The 24,710-nt window shown below is 35.0% G+C and overlaps 1 protein-coding gene across 2 annotated transcripts in view; it reads right to left on the bottom strand.

Moving 5' to 3' along the window:
* Window positions 1-18,126, bottom strand: part of LOC113069851 (cAMP-specific 3',5'-cyclic phosphodiesterase 4D) — a 91,216-nt gene extending 73,090 nt beyond the window's left edge. The window contains exon 1 of one of the 2 annotated variants that reach the window (XM_026242915.1): window positions 17,600-18,126. In XM_026242915.1, coding sequence (XP_026098700.1) covers window positions 17,600-17,877 — 278 coding nt within the window. In that variant the 5' untranslated portion in view covers window positions 17,878-18,126. The remainder of the gene's footprint in view (window positions 1-17,599) is intronic. The other variant, XM_026242909.1, reaches the window with a different exon arrangement.
* Between the last annotated feature and the right edge of the window lie 6,584 nt (window positions 18,127-24,710).

Genomic DNA, 24,710 nt, shown 5'->3' with positions numbered 1-24,710 from the left:
ACTCCAATTAAATCTCTTGATATCATGAAACAGCATCTGTCTCAAGGTGACCAAGTTTTTCAAGTGTGTGCCTGCCTGACAATGTTCTCATGCAATATGATTTCTGTCATCATTATTTCACCCTCAGAGGTATTTATATATATTAGGGATGCGAATCTCCATAATGAGGCTGATGCGATACGCATCTCGATGCATAGCCAACGATACGATACATTATAGATACATATGAAGCAGCTACCAATGCGATGCGATTCACCCCTACTATGATGCAGTGCGATCCCATTTCAATTCCACACAATGTGATTCGATGCAATGGAAAAAATATGATCACTTCTAATGAATTAAGGCCTGTTCCATAAAACAAGTTTACCAAATAAGCCAGGCTTATTTCAGTTAGTGGATATGCTGATTTGGGGTTTAGAAAAACATTTTTATAATTATCAGTGCTGACAACTGTTGCGCTTAATATTTTTGTGAAAACATACTTTTTTCAGGATTCTTATATTAATATGAAGTCAAAAACAGCATTTATTTGAAACAGAAACCTTCTGAACATTATAGATGTCTTTACTGTCACTTAGATCAATTCAATGCACTATTGCCAAATAAAAGTATTATTTTCTTTAAAAAAAGCATACTGATCCTAAATGTTTTGAACATTTGTGTATATTTAATTGGAAAGAATGTTAATATTTAATCTCTTTCTTGTTAAGAATTATTAATGTGACTTCAGATCAGCAGATTTTGCAAGAGCCGCACTCCAATTAAATCTCTTGATATCATGAAACAGCATCTGTCTTTTGCAGTAGTTTCACTCCAGTTAAATCTCTGGATATCAGGACATATAACATCTGTCTCAGATTGACCAAGTTATTAAAGTGTCTGCTTATCTATGGATGTGCTCATAAGATGTTGGTCCCTGGCCTCAATGTGCCCCGTCTGGTAACTGCCTCTGGATTTCAGCTCATTATTTCAAGGACACCGGACATAGACCTATGGTGAGATCTATCATCTCTACTAGCTTTTAAATTTCACAATACACTCATAATTTGTGATACATTAAGGAATATAGGGATGTTATGATTTTAACTACTGATTTGATACCCCTCATCCTTTTTTGGACTGGCAGTATGCAGATTTGGCATCAGGCCACCTCAATGTGTTAATGTTTTTTGGGTTGTATCATAGTAAGCACTGCATTGGGTGTTCGCTTCCCCTCCCCACCTCTCCCTGCATGACGTCTATGTGTGTTTCTCCACTGTTACCCTTGGCAACATGGATGAAGAGAGACAAGTGTGTGTGTGTGTGTGTGTGTGTGTGTGTGTGTGTGTGTGTGTGTGTGTGTGTGTGTGTGTGTGTGTGTGTGTGTGTGTGTGGTAAGAATTGACTCGGAGCTAGAGATTTAATGGAGGAATGAAAGGAGACTAATCCGCTGTATGGAGCTCCAAAACCAGTGCTGGTGATGTTCACGTATACAGTACATATGCATGCATGAACGCCTCATACAGTACAAACACTCTCTGGATCAATTATACAGAACCCATCCAGACAAATGATTTTTGTCAGGTAATGTTTCACCCTACAATTAAAAAAAATATATATTATATATATTTTTTTTACCAGTATGTGTGTTCCCTGGGTATTGAACCCTCGACTTTTTGCACTGCTGACGCAATGCTCTACCACTGAGCCACAATATTAATATTAGTTAATAAAGTATTATTCATAAAAATATAAATACCAAAATAATACAAATATTTTAATACAAATAATACTACTACTACAAATTATTAGTATTATTGTTACTGTTGTCATTCTTGTTATTAATTATTTTAATATTTCTTATTAACAACAACATTGATTCGATATTGGTTTTAATGTGCATTTATTAACAATATTTAACAAAAGTATAATTATGCTTCCTTTTAAAGTTTAAACAACATATAATGATAGAATATGTTACACTGCCTATCATGTGATAAAAACAATGGTAATAAAAATATTTGTAAAAATTATTGTGTCTCATTTAATGAGCTCTCAATCACAGCACTTTATTAATGTTATGAATATGAACACCTCTGTTTCTTCTCAGGCTTGAGTATCTAATGAAATCACTATTAGGAATGATTTCAAAATTGCACAATCACAAGTAATACCTCTGGATGAATTATGTAATGAGCAGTTCTTTGACTTTTCTTCCTGTAGGGAAGCATCCCAGGCAGAAACTACAATAGAATTAAATGGAAATTACATCAAATTAAACACAATTCATCGTGTAACCAAAATACCAATAATGCCCAAAAAAAATTGTTTTAAAGAACTTAATGTGACACTTTTACTTATAACAACCCCTGAATACACTGGAACTCTTATTTTGAAATGTCTAGTACTACTGCGGTCTGATCCTTCAGATGTGACATAAAATATGCATTCTTACAAAGAGGGGTTATTACTGCACGTTAATATGGATAATAGCAAACAAGCAAATACATTTATTGAGCATAAAATAATTTTTTCTTTGCTAAAGCGATTTTTTTTCTCGATATATATAATGTAATGTGCTTGCAAAATATAGTTCTCTGTGCTCAAAACGCACAATAACTCGCTCAGGATTGAGGCACACATATAACGCCATACCTTCGGAGGTCGCATTCCAAGGCACGTCCGAAATCAATGTCAGCTTCATTTCCTGTCTCCTGAGATGCCTTCATCTGGCCAGTTTTTGAAGGCAGCATAGATGTATCCTTCGCTGCTATTGATATCCCACAATCCCGTGCGTTCCATTCTGTGACAGTTAAGCCAAAAAATAATAATATATTTTGCTGGAGATCATTAAACCATTACTCCGCATCAGATGCCTGTCCGAAATCCGTTTCATGAGGTGCCTTCGTGCTAAAACGCTGCCTTCAAAGTCATTGCCTGATTAGACAGCAAGGCAGCATGTCATCTGCCTAAGTTTTCGGATGCAGCCAATGTTCTTCAGAGAGAAGGGGCTTCACTTATTCATCAGAGCTTATATACCAAAAAAAAATTATATAAAATTATATAAAAATTATTACCGTATTTTTCGGACTATAAGTCGCACCTGAGTATAAGTCGCATCAGTCCAAAAATACGTCATGATGAGGAAAAAAACATATATAAGTTGCACGGACTATAAGTCGCATTTATTTAGAACCAAGAGAAAACATTACCGTCTCCAGCCACGAGAGGGCGCTATATGTTTTCAGTGTATAGACTACAGGAGCACTGAGCAGCATTTCTGGCAGCATATAGCCAGTAGCGTAGCCAGAGGGGCCATGGGGGCACTGGCCCCTCCTGAAAACTGATTGGCCACCCAGTGTGCCCCCACCCTTCTACTTGTCTGTCACTCACAGATTCAAATTATAATCTTTCAGTTTAGTAAATAACTCATGATTGCGTCGCGATGCTTCTCAACGAGGACCAAGAATAGCGAGCTGCTGTTTTCCAACGAAAAAGGCACCTATTTTAAATAGCTTATGTTTTTCGATTAGCGAGTTGTTGCAGTGCAAGAAGTGTTTGGTACTAACATTAACGTCTTTCGGTGTTAGACAGACCAGGTTCGATGACGATGTTATCTCCTAGAGCAGACCAAGATGCTAATCATTATATTTACTATGCTCCTCTGATGCTGAATGTAAAAGGGGTTTACTGCGTTACGATTTACTTTTTTTTTTTTTTGGCCGAACGCGCCGATATAGGCAACAACGCAATTTAAAGCAATGTTTAAAAAAACTATAATAGCAATTCTAATAAAGTCATTATTGAATCATGCAATCGATTAGCGACTTTTTTCACTCAAGTGAGGTGACGAAACAAATCGTGTAATGTTTATCTAACGCTCCACACTTGATACTTTTTTTTTTAAAGTCTATATGGGTGAGACACATGCAAAAACATCGTTTTTTTTTACTGGTCAATTTTGAGATTTGGGGCTGTTTGTCTTCAGTAACATGTCTTCTTTCAGACTTGTGGTGAAAAAAAAGGTCCAAAATACACATATAGGTCTATATTTTTCTACACCTTTAGTCTATTTGCGTCTGTAGATTCCTATTAAATTCAGTTGCCGTTCTAAATCACCATGGTGCTCCATGATTGCTGTCTGCACCCTGGAAAGCTCTCTCTCTAGCTCTCTCTCCCTCCCTTCACAGAAGTTATTGACAAAACGTCATTTGATGACACCCAGAAACATTCTCAAAAAAATCATACATAATTATTTAATGCATGATTAAATAGCAAAATAAATAACTAATACTAAAATAACACTGGACTAATTAAGCTATTCTAAACTGTTTTACAGGATCCACATATTTTACATGTTAAATTAAAGCTACCTTTTTGAACAACAAAGTATGGATATATGATATTTTTAAATCAATATGCTCAAGATTAATTAGCCTTGACATAAGTTGATTTTGTTTATTCATCAATGCAAATTTACTGCAACTGCTGCTATGCAAATTGAATGGGATGTGGATAATAAACAAAAACATATAATGAAATTATATGAAATTTATATTAGTTATATTAATTAATTAATTGTGTATTTATTTCTATGAATTATTAATGTTATTCTGCATTTACATAAATAAGGCTATTATATATATATATATATATATATATATATATATATATATATATATATATATATTATATAAGGCTATTATAAATAAGTTATATTATTATTATTTGTGAGTTGTACACTATTCATACATTGGATTATTTTATTTATTACAGTTTTTCTTTCACTTTTGTAAAGTGAAAATTAATACAAATTGTATTTGATTTTTTTTTATTTAGAGCAGTGAATAACTGATATTAAAATATAATAGGGTATCACTGTTTATTACTGATTTTAAAGGTTACTGAACTCTTGAAATGATTTGGATATACAGTTCAAACAACACAAGATTGGCCCCTCTGTATTAATCGTGGCCCCTCTTGTGCCCCCCAGTTGAAAAAATCCTAGAATCGCCCCTGCATATAGCGCCCTCTCGCGGCTAGAGATGGTAATGTTTTCTCTTGGTTCATGTCTCTTAGTTAATTTCTCTTAGTTCATGTCAAATTAATTTTGATAAATAAGTCGCACCTGACTATAAGTCTCAGGACCAGCCAAACTATGAAAAAAAGTGTGACTTATAGTCCAGAAAATACGGTATTATAATTTAAAATGAGTTCACTTAAAAAGTGTGCCCCCTAAAAGCACAAGTTGCCCCTGCCACTGTATGCAACCTTAACACGTTTCTGTGATATTTGCAATATCCGGTGATATCCTCTAGCCATAAATGTGGCAAGTTGAATACTCAAAATGCATAGACAGTCACAGACCTATTGAACATCAATAAATGCAAAGTGTCCGTTTCTTTTTCTGCGGCGTTTATGAGGCTGCACCACCTCAGTGACCATTTAGCAGTTTATTCGCACTCTGATTGACTAACTGCCTTCCAGCTGATAAGGCAGAACTCCGTGCTAGAGCACTTTGTGTGAATCATAGCTGTGGCACCCTTCAAACACAATGCCATGAAAGACCCTTTTAAAGTCTGGCATGCTTAAAGGACAGTAGTATAAAAGGATGTCTTCTAACAAATTACATGAAAGTTAAGAAGTGGCACATCTTTTGACACACTTTGTGATTTTATCATTATTACAGAGGCTGTCATACCCTTGTGCCATCAACAGTTCAAAAATCAAGGCATAAAAACATGAACTGAAATTAGATTGCATTGTGTGCTGGCAAGCTTTCAATTAAATAATGGAGCAAATTTAGACTGTAAAACAAATTATAGCTTGTCCACTTATTTTAGGAACAGCAAGAACAAAGTAACTTCAGTCAACATCTGTATATGGATTAAAAGAAAATGACAGGAATGATTTACTTAAAGGAACAGTTCCTGCAAAAATTCAGCTTCCAGCAAAAATTCAACATTGCATATTTCATTTTTGGGGGAACAATTCCTTAATCCCTAAACCTGACTTGAAACACTGGACTGCATATCTCAGTGGTTTACAATGCACAAATTTAAACAACTTTAGAAAGTCTTACGGTAAAACATCTCCCTCTGCTGGATGACTGGGTTCACACCATTCAGATATCTTTCCTTATTAGGATTTTCTTTGCTTAATTTTTTCTTTAGTGTAACAGCCCTAACCATGTACACTCATACCCATAAATACAAACATTGCACCAACATTACAATCCATTAACTAAAGGTCTAGCTATAATGTGAACACACCTTGAAAACTGTATTAATATTGTACTATGTAACTATATACACATACACATTAATTTTACATAATATTTTCATATAAATATTTTATTTGATATTGTATTTAATAAAAATGTATAACATGTATTATAGTATTATTCATAAAAATATCAATTAAATTTGTAAATTTTTATTTTATTTTAAAATTAACATTTTAATTTGTATTAATCATTTTAAAATATTTTAATGCTTTAACACGTCATGATAGCACACTGCATGTTCTGTGATAAAAAGCTTTAAAGATTTTAGCTATATTATTTTTTATCATTATTATGTTTATGTCATAGATAAATTAAGACTGGCTAATATTATTAAATACCTGTAGAATTAAAATAAATCACAATTTTAAATTGACAACATCATAAAACAACATTTAAACCTTTTTATCATCATATTTTTCTTTGAAACTAAAGCAGTAATTATTTGACATGAGCAATAACTTAACTTCATTTATATTGCAATTTTACAACTATAACTGTTCTTTCAATAAACAAATATCCACAACAGGGTAATAAAACCTACATTAGGACTGCACCATACTCAGAACAGAAGAAATAGAACTACTCATGCTCTATTTGGACACAAGAGGGCATAATAGTGTCAGGAATTTTTTTTACCCCCCACACAATTCGAGAGCTACAGAATTTCTGAAGGTGAAAACATCTCATTTTTACATTTCACTCTGAAATTCTAATTTAAAATAACACTGAAATTTGGACAGCGAGTTTCATTTTAAACCATTTTTACCTGAAACATATCAGAAGCCACTTTTTCCACTTTCAGTGTATTAAGGACTATTACTTGGTTGCAGGATGAATAGATACATTTTGAATTTTGATGAAATGCTAAAAAAAGACCTTCCTATACACCTCAAAATCCATCCTGTTCCTGCTCTCATCATTTTGCACCATCACAAGATAGCTCTGTGAAAGCCTGGATGAAAAAAAACAAGGCTTCACATTCTCTTCTATATCACAGATAATAGAGTTTGCTTTGCACAATTACTTTTTTTTACAATTACTTCTCCTCTGTCCACAAAAGCACAAAACTCCTCATCTAATATCAGATTCTCCTTTATACAATCTGTTTTAACATGTGATAACGCTTGACTCATTTCTGTTGTCACCTTGAAAATGTGTAGGGAGCTTGTACTCACTAGAGAGTAAACCTTTGGGATCGACCAGCTAATGTCTTGGTCACACAAGTTGTTTTTCTATCGCTGGCCTTGGCAGGGCTTATTCTCTCCTTAATGATGCATCTCACAGCTTTGGCACGAATAATATTTTGGCTCTGTGTCAGATCCGCTTCTGTTATTCAACTTTCTGAGCCTCACAGTGGCTAGCCTCCTTCCTTCACGCTGACACAGTTTTTTGCATGTAATACTGTCAGAAACTTGCGACAAGCTCCAAGGGTAAATGCAAAAGCAAGGCATTGACAGCTCATGCATTAAAAATGCAAATCAGGACACCTACCAAGGGAGGCAGCTGTAATAGCAAAATAATATTTGCCGTTTTAAAATACGACAACTTCACAAAATACGGTGAAAATATGGCTGAAATATTTTCCTGTCCTTGCACACAAAAGATCTTAGGCAAAATGTCCAAGCTGCTTTTTTCTATACTGAGAACTATTACAACCAACCGGTGTGCAAAAACTTTTAGGTAAAAATAAAAAAGGAAAAATTCACTAAGACGACGACAGATTTGAGGCACTATTAATTTTTCACATACAATAGTCACAGAAATTAAATGTCAAAATACTGTTGTTTTGTCTCTTGTATTTAGAATCCATTTGCCATGCTCGAGCTCGGACATTGTGCATAAAGTTTAATACAAGGGCAAGTAAACAAAGACATTATTTTCATTTTGGGGGAACTGTTCCTTTTAGAGATTCTCTGTAATGAATTAGTGCCAAAAACAATTCCTATTGTGAAGGAAAGACACTTGAGACACCGAGTGTTAGCAAGGACTCATATCTGGATGATGTTTTTTTTTCATCACTTTTTCATTTTTAGCAATAAAAGAATTGTAAAGGTTCAAATAGATCTGATATTTTTATGATGCATTTAACAGGGGGCTGACTCATCTAGACCAAAATTATCATGCTTTTGAATGTCGATCTCCACGCAACGCTCTACACAAAATGCATTTGTAATCGGAGTGCTTTGAAATGACAAGCCTTAGGTCCGTGTTTTTTTTTTTTTTTTTGGTGAAAAACGTATTTTTCATAGCAAGAAATGAGCCTAAATGCAATCAAAGTGACAAATTGAGATGACAGTGAGGACGAAGGCAGTGTTTATGTTAATTCACACTGTGGTACTAGCTTTCTATCCTGACACCCGTGCACTCGCTGACTATGAGTGTACTTGACAAAACAGCAGTAAGCTGCACTACAACCAACATTAAGGTAAACGGATGTTTAGCATGGAAAACAACATATCATATTCACTGGCAAACTATTTAGGAAAAAAACTTCTCACTACGAGAACTAGCTAACTCTCACTAAAACAAAAGGTTAGTCTCCTTAATAGAATGACCCAGATATGTCAGGAGAGCAGGAACAACAGCCTGGCACCCTGCAGAAACACCTTAACGCTATAGAACAGCCAGCAGGGTTCAATGTGGCTTCGTGACCTCATCAGTAGGAGACAGTCAGGAGGAATTTCAAAACCCCAAAACCTGAAAAGGTCTTTCTCATTAGACACCATGTTCATACACACAGCAAGGTCCACATAAGCCTGTATTTTGAAAGAAACCTACATACATTTCACATAAATACTGCACTTTAACAAATTAACTAAATAAGTTTAGAAACATTTATAGAATATTTTTTCTTCATAATAAAAATTGCTTCATAAAAGGTTTATATATATATATATATATATATATATATATATATATATATATATATATATATATCTTAAAGAAATGTATATAGTATACTCTCCTACTCTAATTTCTTGGGCGAAGAATTTGTCCTCCTAAAAATAACAAAGTGGTTTAACTTTGTTCCTGCTCCTTTAACAGGAAGTGGTGTTCTTGAATTTATAGGTTTGCCACATGGTCAGTTTCAAGCCTAAAGAGGGGGCAGAGGACAGAGCATTTACCAGAAATGGGTCACATTTTATCAAGGGTGGTGGGTATAACCCACGGGGCAAGAACTCCAAAAATAGACTAATGGCCTCCACTGTAATCATCATTCAGAACACATGCAGCAATGGCCTTCATTCTGTCCCACTCACTGACCAAAAATGCATGAAAAAAGATTGCATAACTAGGGCTTACAACTCTTGTTTGATGTTGTATATATTCTAAAAATATAAAATATAAAAAAAACTATATATCTATCCTTATATTAATCTTATTAATTAATATGTATATAAAATATTTCAGAAATCTACAATTATTTATATTATCCATCCTATTTAAATAGATTTTATTTTATATAAATCAAAAATATATTTTAAAAAAGCATAATTTAAATAGAAATCAAATAAGTGTCATTTATTAGAATCATTGTATTATTTAATAAGTATTTTTTAAGTATATGTATTAAGTAAATAATATCATCTTTATTCAAAAGCAAACAAAATGCAAAAAAATAAGTATCATTTATATTTACCATTTAAATAAAATAGATATCACAAAAAAAAATTACGTTTATGTAACTTATTACAATTGCATGAAAAAAAAAGTAAAACCGAGGCTAATAAATCACACAAAAGGTGGTGAACCGCAGCATTAGTATCTGCCACAGAAGGTGAACTGAATGTGAGGGTGTGTGTGTATTATCTTTCCATCTGATGTCCCGTGATCTATTCCTTCCCATTCCCAAACACATGGATCTGTCCGCGGGACTGCAGAGCAGAAAGATTCTCCTTCAGGGGGTCTGACACTTCAAGGAGATGGGAAAACCAAAGAGGGCTTGCAGTGAAGATGGCCTATCGCCTCCATAGAAGCCATTTCTTCAAATGGCTTTAAGACCCATCACAACAAACAGCAGAAGCCACCAATAACAGGCCAAGAGACACAGAAATCCCAACACAAAAACCTTCACCGTAGGCTCATTTCCTCATAAACAATGAAGCAATCTATTCGTCACTAACCTGATTTAGTGAACCAATATGGACCAAATGAAAAACTAAATATTTAAGAGTTTTTGAGGCCCATCTGTTTTGCCTGCCCCCCTGGCATGAAGAAAATATAAAACTTCATGTCCAGTAATTAATCTCATATACACCCACGTTTCATTGAGACACTTAATCCAGGCTGTGCATTGCCAGAATCTCCAGTAGGGCCCTTTCACACAGTCAAGCAAAATTGATCAAAATAAAAATAAAGCTAATATGTGCTTTAATAAAGCAGGAGAAACTGAAGTGAACGACATTTCATTGCATTGCTCTCTACCACAGAACAATTCTGCATGCTCAGCCACACCACCAGATGTAAATTAGGATGTCAACATACAAGGAAACAACATATAGGAGTCTCTATTTGTGTCTATCAAAGAATTGTCTGGAATTTTCCAACCATGACATCTCATTAGAGTAGAGAGTCCAGTACATACCAGAACTGTCAGGCTTCCATTTATTGCACAGGAAGGACCTTCAGTTCTATTGATTTACATATTATACCTTTATATTTAAAATCCTGACGTACTTTAATAGAAAATATTATGCATCATGTATGATAAGAGAGAGAGAGACTAGATACGGTTGCAGATCTCCAGGGGGCAAAAAGGAAAAAACAAGACAGACAAAACAGAAGATTCCTGAACAAAGCAGCGCTCAGAAGAAAGCTCAGGTTGCACCTTGACGAGGTAATTGGTCATCAGGGAAGCAGAGGAAAGAATTGTACAAGAAAGGGCAGAGAGAAAAAAAGACAGCAAATTGGACGTTTTTGTGTGTAAAAGGCAAAGAACATTAAATTCTGGTGTTATCCTGCCTCACATCATCCCACTGTATTATTTCAGTTTGCAAATTAGAGGCAGAGAACATTTATATATTTATCGACAGTGTTGACTATAGAAAAAATAAAAATAAACAAACACATAGATACAAACATACATATACATGCAAGATAAAGAAATAAAAATGCCAAAAAAACAACGATATATATATCAATACACCCATCTGTTTATGTGGGATAGGTCAGACAAAGCCTGTAAATATTGTACATTTGCCATCTCAGAAAGCGGTCAACAACTGAGCTGTCATCTTATAAATATTCATAGGCCTTCTATCAAACCATTGAGCTATATGGATGTTCTTCGCATCTCATCTGCATAATCTACATTCGGCATAAGTGCTCCTATGAGGTTACTTAAGAAAGTGAGTGATGTGCAGCTACAGTTTCCAGTCCATATTCATTGTCATCACCAGAATCAACTATTAATCTACAGCTGCTGCAATTATTTTCCAATAGTGGACCATATGCACACCTGGCTTCAGGAAAACAAAGTTATTAAGTTTGTGTGTAACCTTATGGTCATGCTATCCACATTTTATTACAGAATGTTCCAAAAAGTATCATGTGTTTCAATAGAACATCTGTACAAAGCAGTTCACATAATTAATGTTACAAATTTGATTTGATTAGTGACCTTACATTTGCGTCACAATGTCTTAGTATTTCAGGAAAATCTGAAACAAAAACATTCCATTGATTTCCATAGGTAAATTAGATTTTGAATCCTTTTTATATCACTGGAGGTTGTAAGATTTGAATGCATAAAAGAGAAAAGACATGACTAATGCATTGGAAAATCCAAGTCAAATATATAAGCATAACATTCTTATTTTCTAAAACACAATCAATATTGTAATTGCTGAAGTCTTTGTCTACCTCGCATCTCCCTTTGACCTTCCATTGTTTTTTGCCAGGGTGACCTCGGAGGCGAACGGCGCATGCAGCCAGGCGACCAATCAGAAAGCAGCCTCTCTCCAGGAATATCGCATAACATCACCTCAAGCGAAAGTAAAAGATCTCATTCTGTTGTACTGCAAGGCATGAATGCATGCATGCGTGCGTGTGTGGTCCAAAAAGATAACACATGCTTTGGTCTGACTCCTCTTGTCCTTTATCTCCAAGCTTTTCTTTTCTTTTACAAAAAAGAAATAAATACATCAGCAAAAAGTGATTCAGATTTTGTGATCTCATTTTCACGTTTCATCGTTTCGATCACCTCTCAAACCTGTCCTTCAGCCTCCTATATTAGCTGTGTGGGTTTCTTAGATCATTCATGCAAGAGATTTTCTATTCCTGTATAAACTGCATGAAGCATACGCAAACAAATAATAAGCATACAGATCTCAAATATATTGCATTTCTGTCACTGCACTACCCAGTCCTGAGCCGAGATGATGCATGTTCTCTATTGTTGCCAGGGAAAGCTGCATAGTAAGCCGAGCCACTGAGTCATAAACCCAGGTAGAGGCTGCAGGTACTCTAACCCCTGGGATCAGAGCATCCAGCATAACAGACCGGAGCTAATCCTCCAGAGGTGGCGTGTAACACCAACTCAATATTCCTGATAGTCGTATGGTGGTATATATGGTAGAAATGTATCAACTGGTAGAGATTCAGTTATACATCTTTACTGACATCTTGGATCAATTTAACGCACCCTAGCTGAACACACGCACACATATACATGCATACATAAATACACACTAAAGACACACAGTACAACATAAGCAATGAAAAAGCATGGAACTTTTTGCTGACCTTATTGCATACGCATTTAAAGGGGTTTCCCTTTCAGACAAATTTTATGGGAAGAGAGTCTTCAAATAAATCATATATACATTACATATAAACTTTAAAAAATCATTAAATATTTTATCCATCAGTATTCAAAAATAAAATAACATTACTAGATGGAAGATTTTGGTCAGACCGCCCACCCCCACCACAGAAAATCAGGAGAATTAATAAGTGTACTTGTACCCAAAATAAATGTGTGTCAAAAAAAGTTTTCCATAAAACTGAAGAAGTGGGGTGACCAGCATACGTAAAACTAGAGCAACATCAGTTCCCCTGAGCAACTCAGTCCTCTTCATTTGTGACATGAATTTCTCTTTGGCACCACAGACCCCCTGAAGCCGGTTTTTCTGACTAATAATGTCATGTTTGTTTCTGCCGACCATGGGAGTGAATTCTGTCCTTTACTTGGAAGAAGTGGGTCAGATTATTTTTTAACAATGCCAATTTATAAAATATGCTACTGATTTTTGTGCAGCGGCCGCATTCAATTTCTGTGCTTAGAAGTCTCATCTGTGAATTGAAACCAATGGAAATGATGGATTCACCAAAAATTCACTGACATTCCCATTTTTTAGGAATTTACATATTTTTCACATTAACGCACAGTACCACTATTTGATCTTTTCTGAATTCAATGGGAACACCGATCTACCTGAATTCTTGCTGCAAATAAATCAAACCACTCATGCAAGACACTATCCCTGTGTTTATAGAAAGAATGAATGCTCTACCAGTGACAGCTCTGTTCATCACGGGTGAAAGCCTCAGCAACCAGGCCCCAGTTATCACTGCAATCAAATATGTAGTGTATCACAGGACTTAGACTCACAGAGAATACAAATGCAACAGTATTGATTTGTATTGACGGCACCCCACATACTGTAAGGGCTGATGATGCCACAAATTAGAATTTTCTATTCATCAAAATAAATAAATAAATAATTACAATAATAATAAAGAATAAAAAACCTTTCTTGAGCACCAAATCGTTAGCCAATCAGATAATTCTAAAGATTTCTGAATGATCATGTGACACTGAAGACTGGAGTAATGAGGAAATTCAATTCTGACATCAAAGGAATACATGAGATTTTAAAATATTTACATACTGTTATTTTATGTTAATAATATTACACAATAGTACAGTTTCTACTGTATTTATGAACAAATAAATGCAGTGTACAAGACTTATTTCATTATATATATATAAATATATATTTATTTATTTTTTTTGGTTTTATAACATATATATGGCTAGAAATGATAATTTTTCAGTCAGTCTAACTAACAGTTTATTCAGACAATTTTAACAGACAGTCTGAACTGATGGAATGAATAAAACGTAGCAATGCTGTTTTTGCTACTGAAGTTTAAAAAGTTTGGCACTGTCTTAAACTCATACTCACTACTCGCAAAACATATGTTCATTTACACTTTGATATTCATTGGGAATCAAACATGCTGGCGCTAGCACCATGATCATACAAATGAGTCTAATGATAGCAAAATAAACAAGCATTAAAATCATTACAAATGTTCAGGATGTTGCTTAATTTTATAATCCCCAGCAAATTCATTATAAATATATCATCAATATTAAATATATTGCAAATCAGCTCTATTGTGCACCAGGAGCACTCTGGATTTAAAGCAAAAAAGCTTTGTCTGCATCTAGAGGCAGTTCTGCAACATGATGCATATCAGGTCTCTGAGGGATTTGGCTGTCTGCGTGTGCGTTTTTGTGTACAAAACAGTAGTACAACTGAGACTAGTTTAGAAACCAAATCCATCCTGCCTGACAGGCAAAATATCTGCACTATAAAGAAGTCACTGTGAGACAGGGTTAATATATTTTTGTTTTAAATTAACATGCCAAAAAAAAAAAAAACACACATCACTGCATTGAACAGGGGTTCACCTCACCATGATGACACCATCTTCACAGTCCCCAATTGTTGGCTAATCAGAGAAGATCTAAGGGTCTCAACTTACTGATCTTACCACTATCTATCAGGATGAACTCCTCTGATCGAGAGGTTTAAAGTAACAGCACTCACACACAACTGCACAGCAAACACGTTCACATCTCAGGTGTTTCCAGCGACCAGTGCGACAATTAGCTCTTGGGATCAGCTGACAGATGTGCATGGTGGTTTGTGCAGATATTGGTTCCTTTCAAGCCAATTCCTTGGTACAATGCAGAAAGGAGGCAATGAACAGAAAGGTTCAGTCATAATTTATAAAAAGAGCTTCTTGCACAGCATGTCAAAACAACCAAAGCACTGTTTTACAATCCATTTTAGAGTAAACGTCATACTACATAATTCTTCAGCTTAAAAATTGCATTCACAAAAAGAACAATGTTAGTAAAAAGAAAATTGCAATGAAAGTTTTTGCCTAAAATCCTAGTCAAGCAAGCTTGCTATTGCTGTTGCTATTTTTGTCCATGCAGCTGATATAACCAATGCTTTTGAAAGCATGAAAAAACATTAGCTAGATGCTGCTCACATTAAATCACTGAACATCATTTCAGAAACACTGAGAATAATTTGCTCAGCAAGGAAAACTCGAAACGAAGAGGTAAGATGGGCCTGGATATTAACATTTTTATAAACATTCACAAAAGTGAGTCATACAGTCTGGTCGTGGTCTAAATGTGTGGGGTTGAATTTCACCCCCTCCGTGAGTCTCGAGGAAATCCATCTCCAGTAATGAGAAAATGGATTTAAATGGACTATAGAAGCAATTATTTGCATTATGATAAAAGGTAGGACTTGTTTTTCTTCCATTCTTGTTTAAACTGAACACCGACATCATAAATCGAGGTGCTTAGTTCAAGATTGTGCTTGCTTTTGCATACTTTGGGTTTAGGGAGTAAAGAGAGGAATCCTTGAGGAATAAGGACATACAATGGCAAAATCTACAATGTCTTGTCTGGGTGAAAGATATAACATTTACATTTACCACTTAGTGCCAGTGTGAGGGCAGTACAGAAGGTAAGGAAACATTTCATTGCTCTGACCGAAAGGTATCAAATCTGTGACTAATGGTCTATTATTAGTTTGATTCAAGAGTATCATTCTGCATATTTCTGTCTGTAACTAAGGCTCTCTCATAAACACTTTTCTTCAGGGAACATTTGAACCGTTGGTCTCCACTTACCAAGTACTAGATCATCAGGGACTAGATGGGAAAGTCTGGTGTTCAGCTTGCAATGAACTGGTCTGTTATGGGTGTAAACAGTCTTATTTCTCATTCAGTGAATGAATGGAGAGCCGTGAAGGACAGCAGTTCTCAAGAGGGCTCTCCAGAGAGCAACAGACGTGAAAAGTACTTCTGCACGATCTCATCAAGAGAAGCCATGCCTCATGTTCTAAGCTAATTAAAAATATTGATTATAATTACCTAAACATTCAGCTCCTTTCTTGGCCATTTGCTAAACTGTTTGTACACGAAATACAGGCCCTTTATACTTAAACATTTTTAGATATTATTCAAACTCAAATCTTAGTCTGTCCATTCTGCAATCTATCTGTGTCCTATCCATTCTACATCAAGCCATTTTCTGTCCAGACTGATAGCGCAACAACAAAATGATAGCCAATAAAAATAGTATGCTGATTCATTGCGCAGCATACCTTTTACTTGCATTACTTCTGTGATGCCTCTCCAGAGGGCATCCGATATTTTTTATTCATTTCTTTTGGACTAGTTAGAATTATATCACAATTTAAAGTTCAATATATTCAAACACGTATATATATGAAGAGTTCAGATGCAAAAGCCTCTAAGTGCCATCTGAAATTTTCATCTAAAATTAGGATTTTTATCAAGCTCCTATGCTTAGATTGAGTCATTTTACTTTAAAGGGAATGTGCAGGTTCTTTTCCAGGCTATCAAAGTGAAATAACTGAATATAAATATAGGAACCTAATAAAAATCCTTAATTTAGATCAAAATTTCAAGTGGCATTTAGAGGCTTTTGCATCTTAACTCTTCATATATATATATATATATATATATATATATATTTTTTTTTTTTTTTTTTTTTTTTTAAACAGTAAGGTCCAACGAAATCAAAATGAGGCAAATTTTATTTCTATTTACTGACAAAACTCACTTGGCACATATACACAATTTAAACTTGCAATCTTTCTCTGCGACAAAAATGAACCAAAATGATTCATTTTATCCTAGATTAATTTATATAAAACAACTATATACACATACATATATATCATACGTATTTTATACATACACACACAGATTCCCAGTTTATAAGCCTAAGAATTATATACTAATGTATCAGTTAGTACGAATTAAATATTATACCTACATATAATGCGTTTAAAGAACTTATATAAAGTAATTACTTTCACAAAAAAAAAATTATATATATATATATATATATATATATATATATATATATATATATATATATATATATACATATATATATATATATATAGACACACACACACACACACATACACACATACATGCATACACACACGCCTTGTTTACTTGGACGGGCCAAAATGTTCTCACCGTTTGAGTCCTTGAAAGGATGATGGCCATGACATTCTGGACTTCTTTAAGCCGGGACGGTTACCGGTATCCACAGCGTATGTCCGGTCCATGGTCCTGGGATTCAGGTACTTTTCCGTGTCAGAAAATCCTCTCTGTCTCACCCGGTAGTTCTTGCGCGAGCCGAAAGAGTTCTGAATCTGAAGAGGAACCGGGCTCTGTTGCCTCCACAAATGTTTTGGCGCATTTCCATCGGTACCGGGAGAAACCAAAGTTGACACCTCGCTTCCGCCGTCCATTCTTGCAGTTGTGTCGACTCGCTAAAAATTCGTCAAAACACTATATTTTGTGAGATATTTATTGCAACTAGCTTTGGTGGGAATAGTCCGAAACTTGGAAAACATCCATAAGAACGCGTAGCGTAAAGTGCACCATTATTTCCAAGAAAGCAACAATATTCTACATAAAATATGCAAAAGCATATAAACAGAAAAGTCCATTTTGATGTTCACTTTACTGGATTGACCCATTATGTCCAGTAGCTCAACGTCTATAGACATCTCTGCTTGCTTCTACCGTAATTTCCATAATAATACAAAACTCCGAACGGAAAACAACATCCAAGTGCTCTCTGCCTCCTCTCCACTTCACACAGAAGTGATACTGGGAGGAGATCAATATTTATTCTGCACAGGTTGACTGGCAGACCGGGGGGAGGAGCCTAATGCTCTCCGCACAATGCGGGAAAAAAACTTTTTGTTAATTAATCCCGAATCAGTCTGATGACTGTGGGGGTGCAGTGGTGCTAAACAGCCCACTTCAATTTTATGCATTGATGTTATACAATTCTGCTTCTCTCTCTCTCTCATATATATATATATATATATATATATATATATATATATATATATATATATATATATATATATACACACACACACACACACACACACACACACACACACACACACACACACACACACACACACACATACTAAATAAATTGTCATTTTTCACAGACTGTGATGACGTGTTTCAATGGTCAGCATCATAAAACCTACAAAGTTTTTTTATATTTTCTTTTTTTTAATTATGTATTTATAACGCTATACTTGTCTATGTGACCTTTGCATCACATTACTAAAAACTAGTTAACGTTGCTGTGAGGGTGTTTCTAATGCCGAGTCTGTGTGAATGACAGTAAATTTGTAAAGTTATCAATCGCTCTCTATTATTTTCATCTTTTAGAAAGTTGTAAAAGTTAGTGGAGTTTTTCTTTTGCCATTTGAGCAAACGGGAACAACAAAAATATATATTGGATGTGCTGTCCTATTTACTGCTATAGAAGTTTACCCAACTATGATAACTTCACCTTCTAAAAACCCGTCCGGAAATGAAAAAAGAGTCCATCATGTATAAATATTAATTACATATTTAATATATAATTGAATATATATTACAATTATATAAAAAAAGTCACATACTCACAAATTGAACGTTTAAATAGTATATTTTATAGTATATTAGTTGTCACATTTAGTACAGTTTCAGTTTCATACACTCTCAGTTTTCTTTACATGAGCTGAGCAATACTGACAGCATCGTTTAGGTGTCAGTTCAACCTGAGTAATCACTAAACAACCACACAGAATCCTGAAGTCATAAGCATGAAATTACTTTTGACGGCAAATCTGTTCTTTACCCCTTCTCTCTTTTATCTAAGATAGATTATCAATCAAATACAATGTGAGTCAACCATCAGTTCAGGCACTAAAACCAAAGCCTCGTTCAAATGACTGTCCTGCATCTGACACAGCATTGACAGGAAGGCAATTCAAAGATAAGTGTGCTTGTCGGATAAAGCGCTCTTTCCATTAGAGGCAGCAGGGGGAAAAAAGAATTGAGACAATTTATCCAGTGAAGTTGGCATATTAGAATATTCACTGAATTGTAAAGGGGGGAGCATGACCTTGTGAATTACAGCCTGGCATAAAATAGGGAAATTGATGCCTACACACAATCAAGATGCAAGGCTTATTCAGAGCAGAAGATGCAATTGAACACTAGGCAGTTTAACACAATTAAGACAATAGTTCACTTCATACTAGTGAGCATCAACAACAGTTTCTGAAATACAAGGCGAAATCTTCATTTGTGCATGCATTATTACAACTTTTCTTATGTTTAATGCACAGTTTTCTTGACATCAAAATTCGCCAGTCTTCACAGTTGGAGACTGTGGGCTCCTGGGGTTTTGAAAAAACTATTTACCATAATCAGATGGGAAAAACAAGACTCATGCGTATAAAGTCAATGTGCCGTAGATGGGAACCGATGTTGCGTATCATTAAGCACTTGATTGACAGATTCTCCATCTCTAGCTGACGTTACTGTCAATCATCCTTTGCTTTAGGTGCTAATTATGAGAAAGCTGCTAGCTATCATTGAGTTGTCTTTGGTTGGACTCACAAGGCTACAATACCATGTTAAAACCAACGACATACAATAAAAAGTTTGTATCTTTGTAATCTAAAGCAGTGGAACAAAGTTTAATGAAAAAAAAAATGCAACTAACCATTTATTTAAATAGATCAGACTAAAAATTAGATGTGGTCTGTGCACATTCTCAAGAAAAATAAGAGCTGCTGACTCAAGGAAACCAGGTTGAAGTCAGACTTGGGTTCAATCCTGCTTCACCTCTCTCACCCCAACATAAAGTAATAGTTCACACAAAAATTGAATATTTGCTCAAAATGTATTCACCCTCATACCATCCAAGATATAAGCGTTTGTTTCTTTTTAGTATTAACATTTTAGAATTGTTTAGTATTACATCACTTGCTCACTGTTGGATTCTCTGCAGTGAATGGGTGCCGTCCGAATGAGAGTCCGATCAGCTGATAAAAACTTCACAAAGTAATCAACAACTCCAGTCCACTGATTAATTTCGTCTTCACTGGAGAAAGCAATTGTATGTTAGCTGGAAGAAACAGATTGAAATCAAAAACCTTAGTGATGAATTCGTTTACAAAAACATGCAGCCTTTTGCATCACAAAATGTTAATTGATGGACTGTTGATTACATCTGGTTTACTGTGATGTTTTTATCAACTGTTTGGACTCTCATTCTGATGGCACTCATTCACTGCAGAGGATCCAATGGTGAGTAAGTAAAGTTACCTTTAGTACAAATGGCATTTCACTTCTGTTTACACTGTTTTTATAGCATTTACCACTGTTTGAATTTAGTGTAAACAAGATGCACTTTTTGATATTTAAGCTTGGTGCAAAGAGTAACACTATTTACAATCTGTGCATTGCAAGCAGCATCTACCAGCAGTTCATGATGATACTGATTTAAGAACATTTCTTGTTTACTTTGGTTTAGTTGGGTCACCGATTATTTAGTTCAGTAAAAGTAGTGGAGATTTTCTGATCTGAAGCATTTACATTTTACATACATGCAATAAAATGTGCTTGCTAAAATGTTGACACAAATAGATTTTGGCTACTGTATAGCCTACAAACAGAATAAAGTGCAGTTAAAACAATGTTCTTGTTTCTGTACGAGGTTCTTTGACCCATGTTAATTGCATTTTTGAAAGTTAAAATTTCTGTTTTAAGTCAAAATTGGCTCTTAGTCCTGCTAAAAAATGTATAACATTGACAAAGTAAATATATAACATTCAAAATGCAGTCTTTCTTTCTGTTAAATGGAACAAAAACAATAATCGGCAATAATGAGAATATCAATGATAAAAGCCCAGTATTTACCTGCTTGTATCTGCAGAGGTGATGGCAATGAGTGGAGGTGCTCTCAAGGGGAGGCTGGTGGGTCGAGGCTGGGCCGTCTCGGTCTCTGGTTTCCTCTCACAATAGTACTGCTCAGCCTGCCTGAAGGCCAAAGGGGGCAGCTGGATGGTTCGGCAGGAGAGTCTGCGGACCGCAAAGGGCTCCATGCAGAAGAGTGGACATGAATCTGGAGAATCTGGGGAACAATCCGAGACCTGAGAAGGAGACATTAATTCATTAAGTTTCATTAATCATTATTTTCCTTAACGTTTTACATATTTTTTTAAACCTTCACTAAAAATAGTCCACTCATTTAAGTAGCGATATATGAACTGTTAAAGTATGAAAATGAATCAGTCCTCAGGTGAACCTTCAGACTCATTCGCAAAGAATTCAAGTACAGATTCTATTCAACAATTTAGAACGATGAGTAATTTGTTTTCTGACACGTTTCAAGTGTGATTTTCAGCCTTATACTAAAATGATTAACCTTAAAACATTTTTGAATTTGTAAACAGCAACAAAATTATAAATATTGTGTGTTTTGAATTATCTACTTGGGGGGGGGGGGGGTAATGGTTTAAGCAGCACACCCGTTTTAGAATGTTGAATAATAAACAAATAAACTTAAACTTGAGTGCCAAATCAGCATACTATAGGGATTTCTAAAGGATCATGTGAAAAATATCCATCCATCCATCCATCATTTCCATTTGTTGCAATCCTCGGCCCTCTATTCTTTTGACAATGTGGTTCTGAAGACCTATCAGGGAACCCTCATTCCCTCTGATTACAACAAGGCGATATCGATTTGATACAGAGAGACCAGCTCTATCCAAACAGCCTCAGGACAAAGTAGAAAACACAAATCACCATTGATTCACACAGAAAGGCTCCCCACTTATTTTCCTTCAGGCACCAAACGCAGAATGCACTGAAAAACAGTTAAATTATCCTGAAAGATATTATTTCATAAGTCTTAGTAAAAAAAAAAAACAATTCAGATTTCTGACTGAAGGCAGAAACAGTACCTGTGCTCAAAGACAGGTCTACAAGGCATTTACTTCTTTTGTGACCTTTTCCTTGTTTTTGGTTGTACAGAAAAACATCCCAAGAGGATGCATTTAAACGTATCACCTCATATATTATTAACCCTCTGAGGTCTAATAGGGTTTTGGGGGCCTGGGGAAGTTTTGACATGCCCTGACTTTTGTGTTTTTTTTTCCATTTGCTTATAATCAAATACATGGCTGAAAACATTGCATTCAGTAAAAACTGGGCTACAATAATATGTAAACAGCATGTATGTACATGATTGTGTTTTTGAGGAAATAACATTTTATGTGTAGTTAAGAGAAAGACTACAATTTTGAAGTCACTGAAATAATGTCATAAAACACATACAGAACATTTGTTCACAAGACTGACAAACCTCGAGATTGTAGCCTAGATGTTTTGCTTCAAAATGATGTTAAAATCATCTTGTTTACTCGCTCACAGAAAAACAATAGATTGATTTAAATTTATGAAGACACTTTTTGTTTCTAAAGGGCATATGCGAGTAGGCGTGATTGACCTTGAATATTAGTGTGGTCTACACCTGAGGAGACAAAGGCCTGCATAATGAGCTGCTGATGAGCCTTTCAGTCAATTACTTAATTGCGTTCACTCAGATTGTGCTAGAAGCCAAAACAAGGTATCCCATGTGAACGGAAGAGTTTAAAATAGTTCTGGGCTATTAATTTACCTCTTCACAGAAAACAATGTCTAACTTGTTCCCAAGTTGTTTCTGTGGCATTGCATTAGCTGTGCAAAAGGTTGTGGGTTCAATCCCCAGGGAGCACTGGTTAAAAAAAAATGTATAGCCTGAATGCACTGTAATTTGCATTGGATGAAAGTTTCTGCTAAATGTATGTATATATGTCTCAATCCTATTGTAGGTGATTTATTAGGGGACAAAAGTGTGGAATGCAAAGGGACATTTCATCTGGAAACTCAAGTTTCATGGTTGAAATATTAATTAAATATGAAATATAAAAAAAAATTATCAGAGTAGCAATAGGTGGAGTTTGAATACAGCAATGTTTGTAAAGTGTGTTTATTATATTTTAAATAAAACATACATATACACATGCATTATATTAAATTGCATCTCTTTAACAGACTTTTTTAGTTTTGATAAATCAGATATTAACTAAACAACAATTTTTCTATCTAAATTAGCGCTGCCCAACTGTGAAATAAGAGTTTTAAACAGATTAAGATTAAACAGATTGATTAAAGGTGAGAGCAGTAAACAACATCTCACCTCTCTACACTTATGGCTGTAGTCACATCCCGTGAAAAACACATCAACTGCAAGGAAACACGCTGACTTTCGGGGGAACACCCCAATCTTATTGCCGAATGAAATATGCAAACCATCAGCCGACTCATAAATAAATAAGTGAGTAAATACAGAAATTTTTGATCCAATTACCAGTGTCAATTACCAGAGGCGTCACATATATAAACATTTTAATTCTCATCACTAATGCTTTGTAGAGCTCCACTGCGTTTGAAATATTGGTAAATGTGATTTCAGAGAGGAATGATTAAAGGTGTCACATGGGCAAAGACCGGCACCCAAATGAGGTACTCTCTCAAGTGAGACCCGATGATATTTAACTAGCAGGCTTCAAAGCAGATTTTTTTCTTTTACTTTGGACTGATATCTAAATTTTCAGAAATGCTCTGGGATTCACTCATCAGTCATCTTAAAGCGTCCATACGACATTTAGGGAAGGTAAACAGCTTGGATGGTTTAATATGTCATTCAAACACTAAAGAACAATGCACTGCTCATTTAATGAAATGTATTAATTATGATAAAGATGAAGAATCAAGAATGAAGGGTGATTTGAAAATTAAAAAAGACAAAATGAGCTGTAACTCAAACACAAAGGCCATTCTGACATTATAAAGTCCTTCAAACAAAAACACTTTAGACATCATAGACACATCATAAAGCACCATAAATGAATCATAGTTATATGAAGTTCTTTTTGGCGGGCCAATGGAGCCTCGACATTGCCCCGGGCTTTTGTGATGTGAGCAGTAACACAGGTAACACAGGTGATGATAAAAGTGATGAAAGTCTATTATCATGTCGCCTAGAGCTGAATGACAGCAGGTCAGTGATGAATCTTAATTCATTAATCTTCTTATAAAAGACTACACTTCATCTGCCTCCTCCTGACTAGTTCTGTAAGGATATTTTTGAGAGAAATATTTCAGTTTAATAACTAAAGGCCTCCCAGAATATAAATAAACAACACTGGATGTTTATTACATTTTTTTA

This window comes from Carassius auratus, unplaced genomic scaffold (assembly GCF_003368295.1).
Source record: "Carassius auratus strain Wakin unplaced genomic scaffold, ASM336829v1 scaf_tig00002576, whole genome shotgun sequence".
NCBI lineage: Eukaryota > Metazoa > Chordata > Actinopteri > Cypriniformes > Cyprinidae > Carassius > Carassius auratus.
The sequence above is the reverse complement of the archived record's forward strand: the minus strand, read 5'-3'. Positions and strand labels throughout refer to the sequence as shown.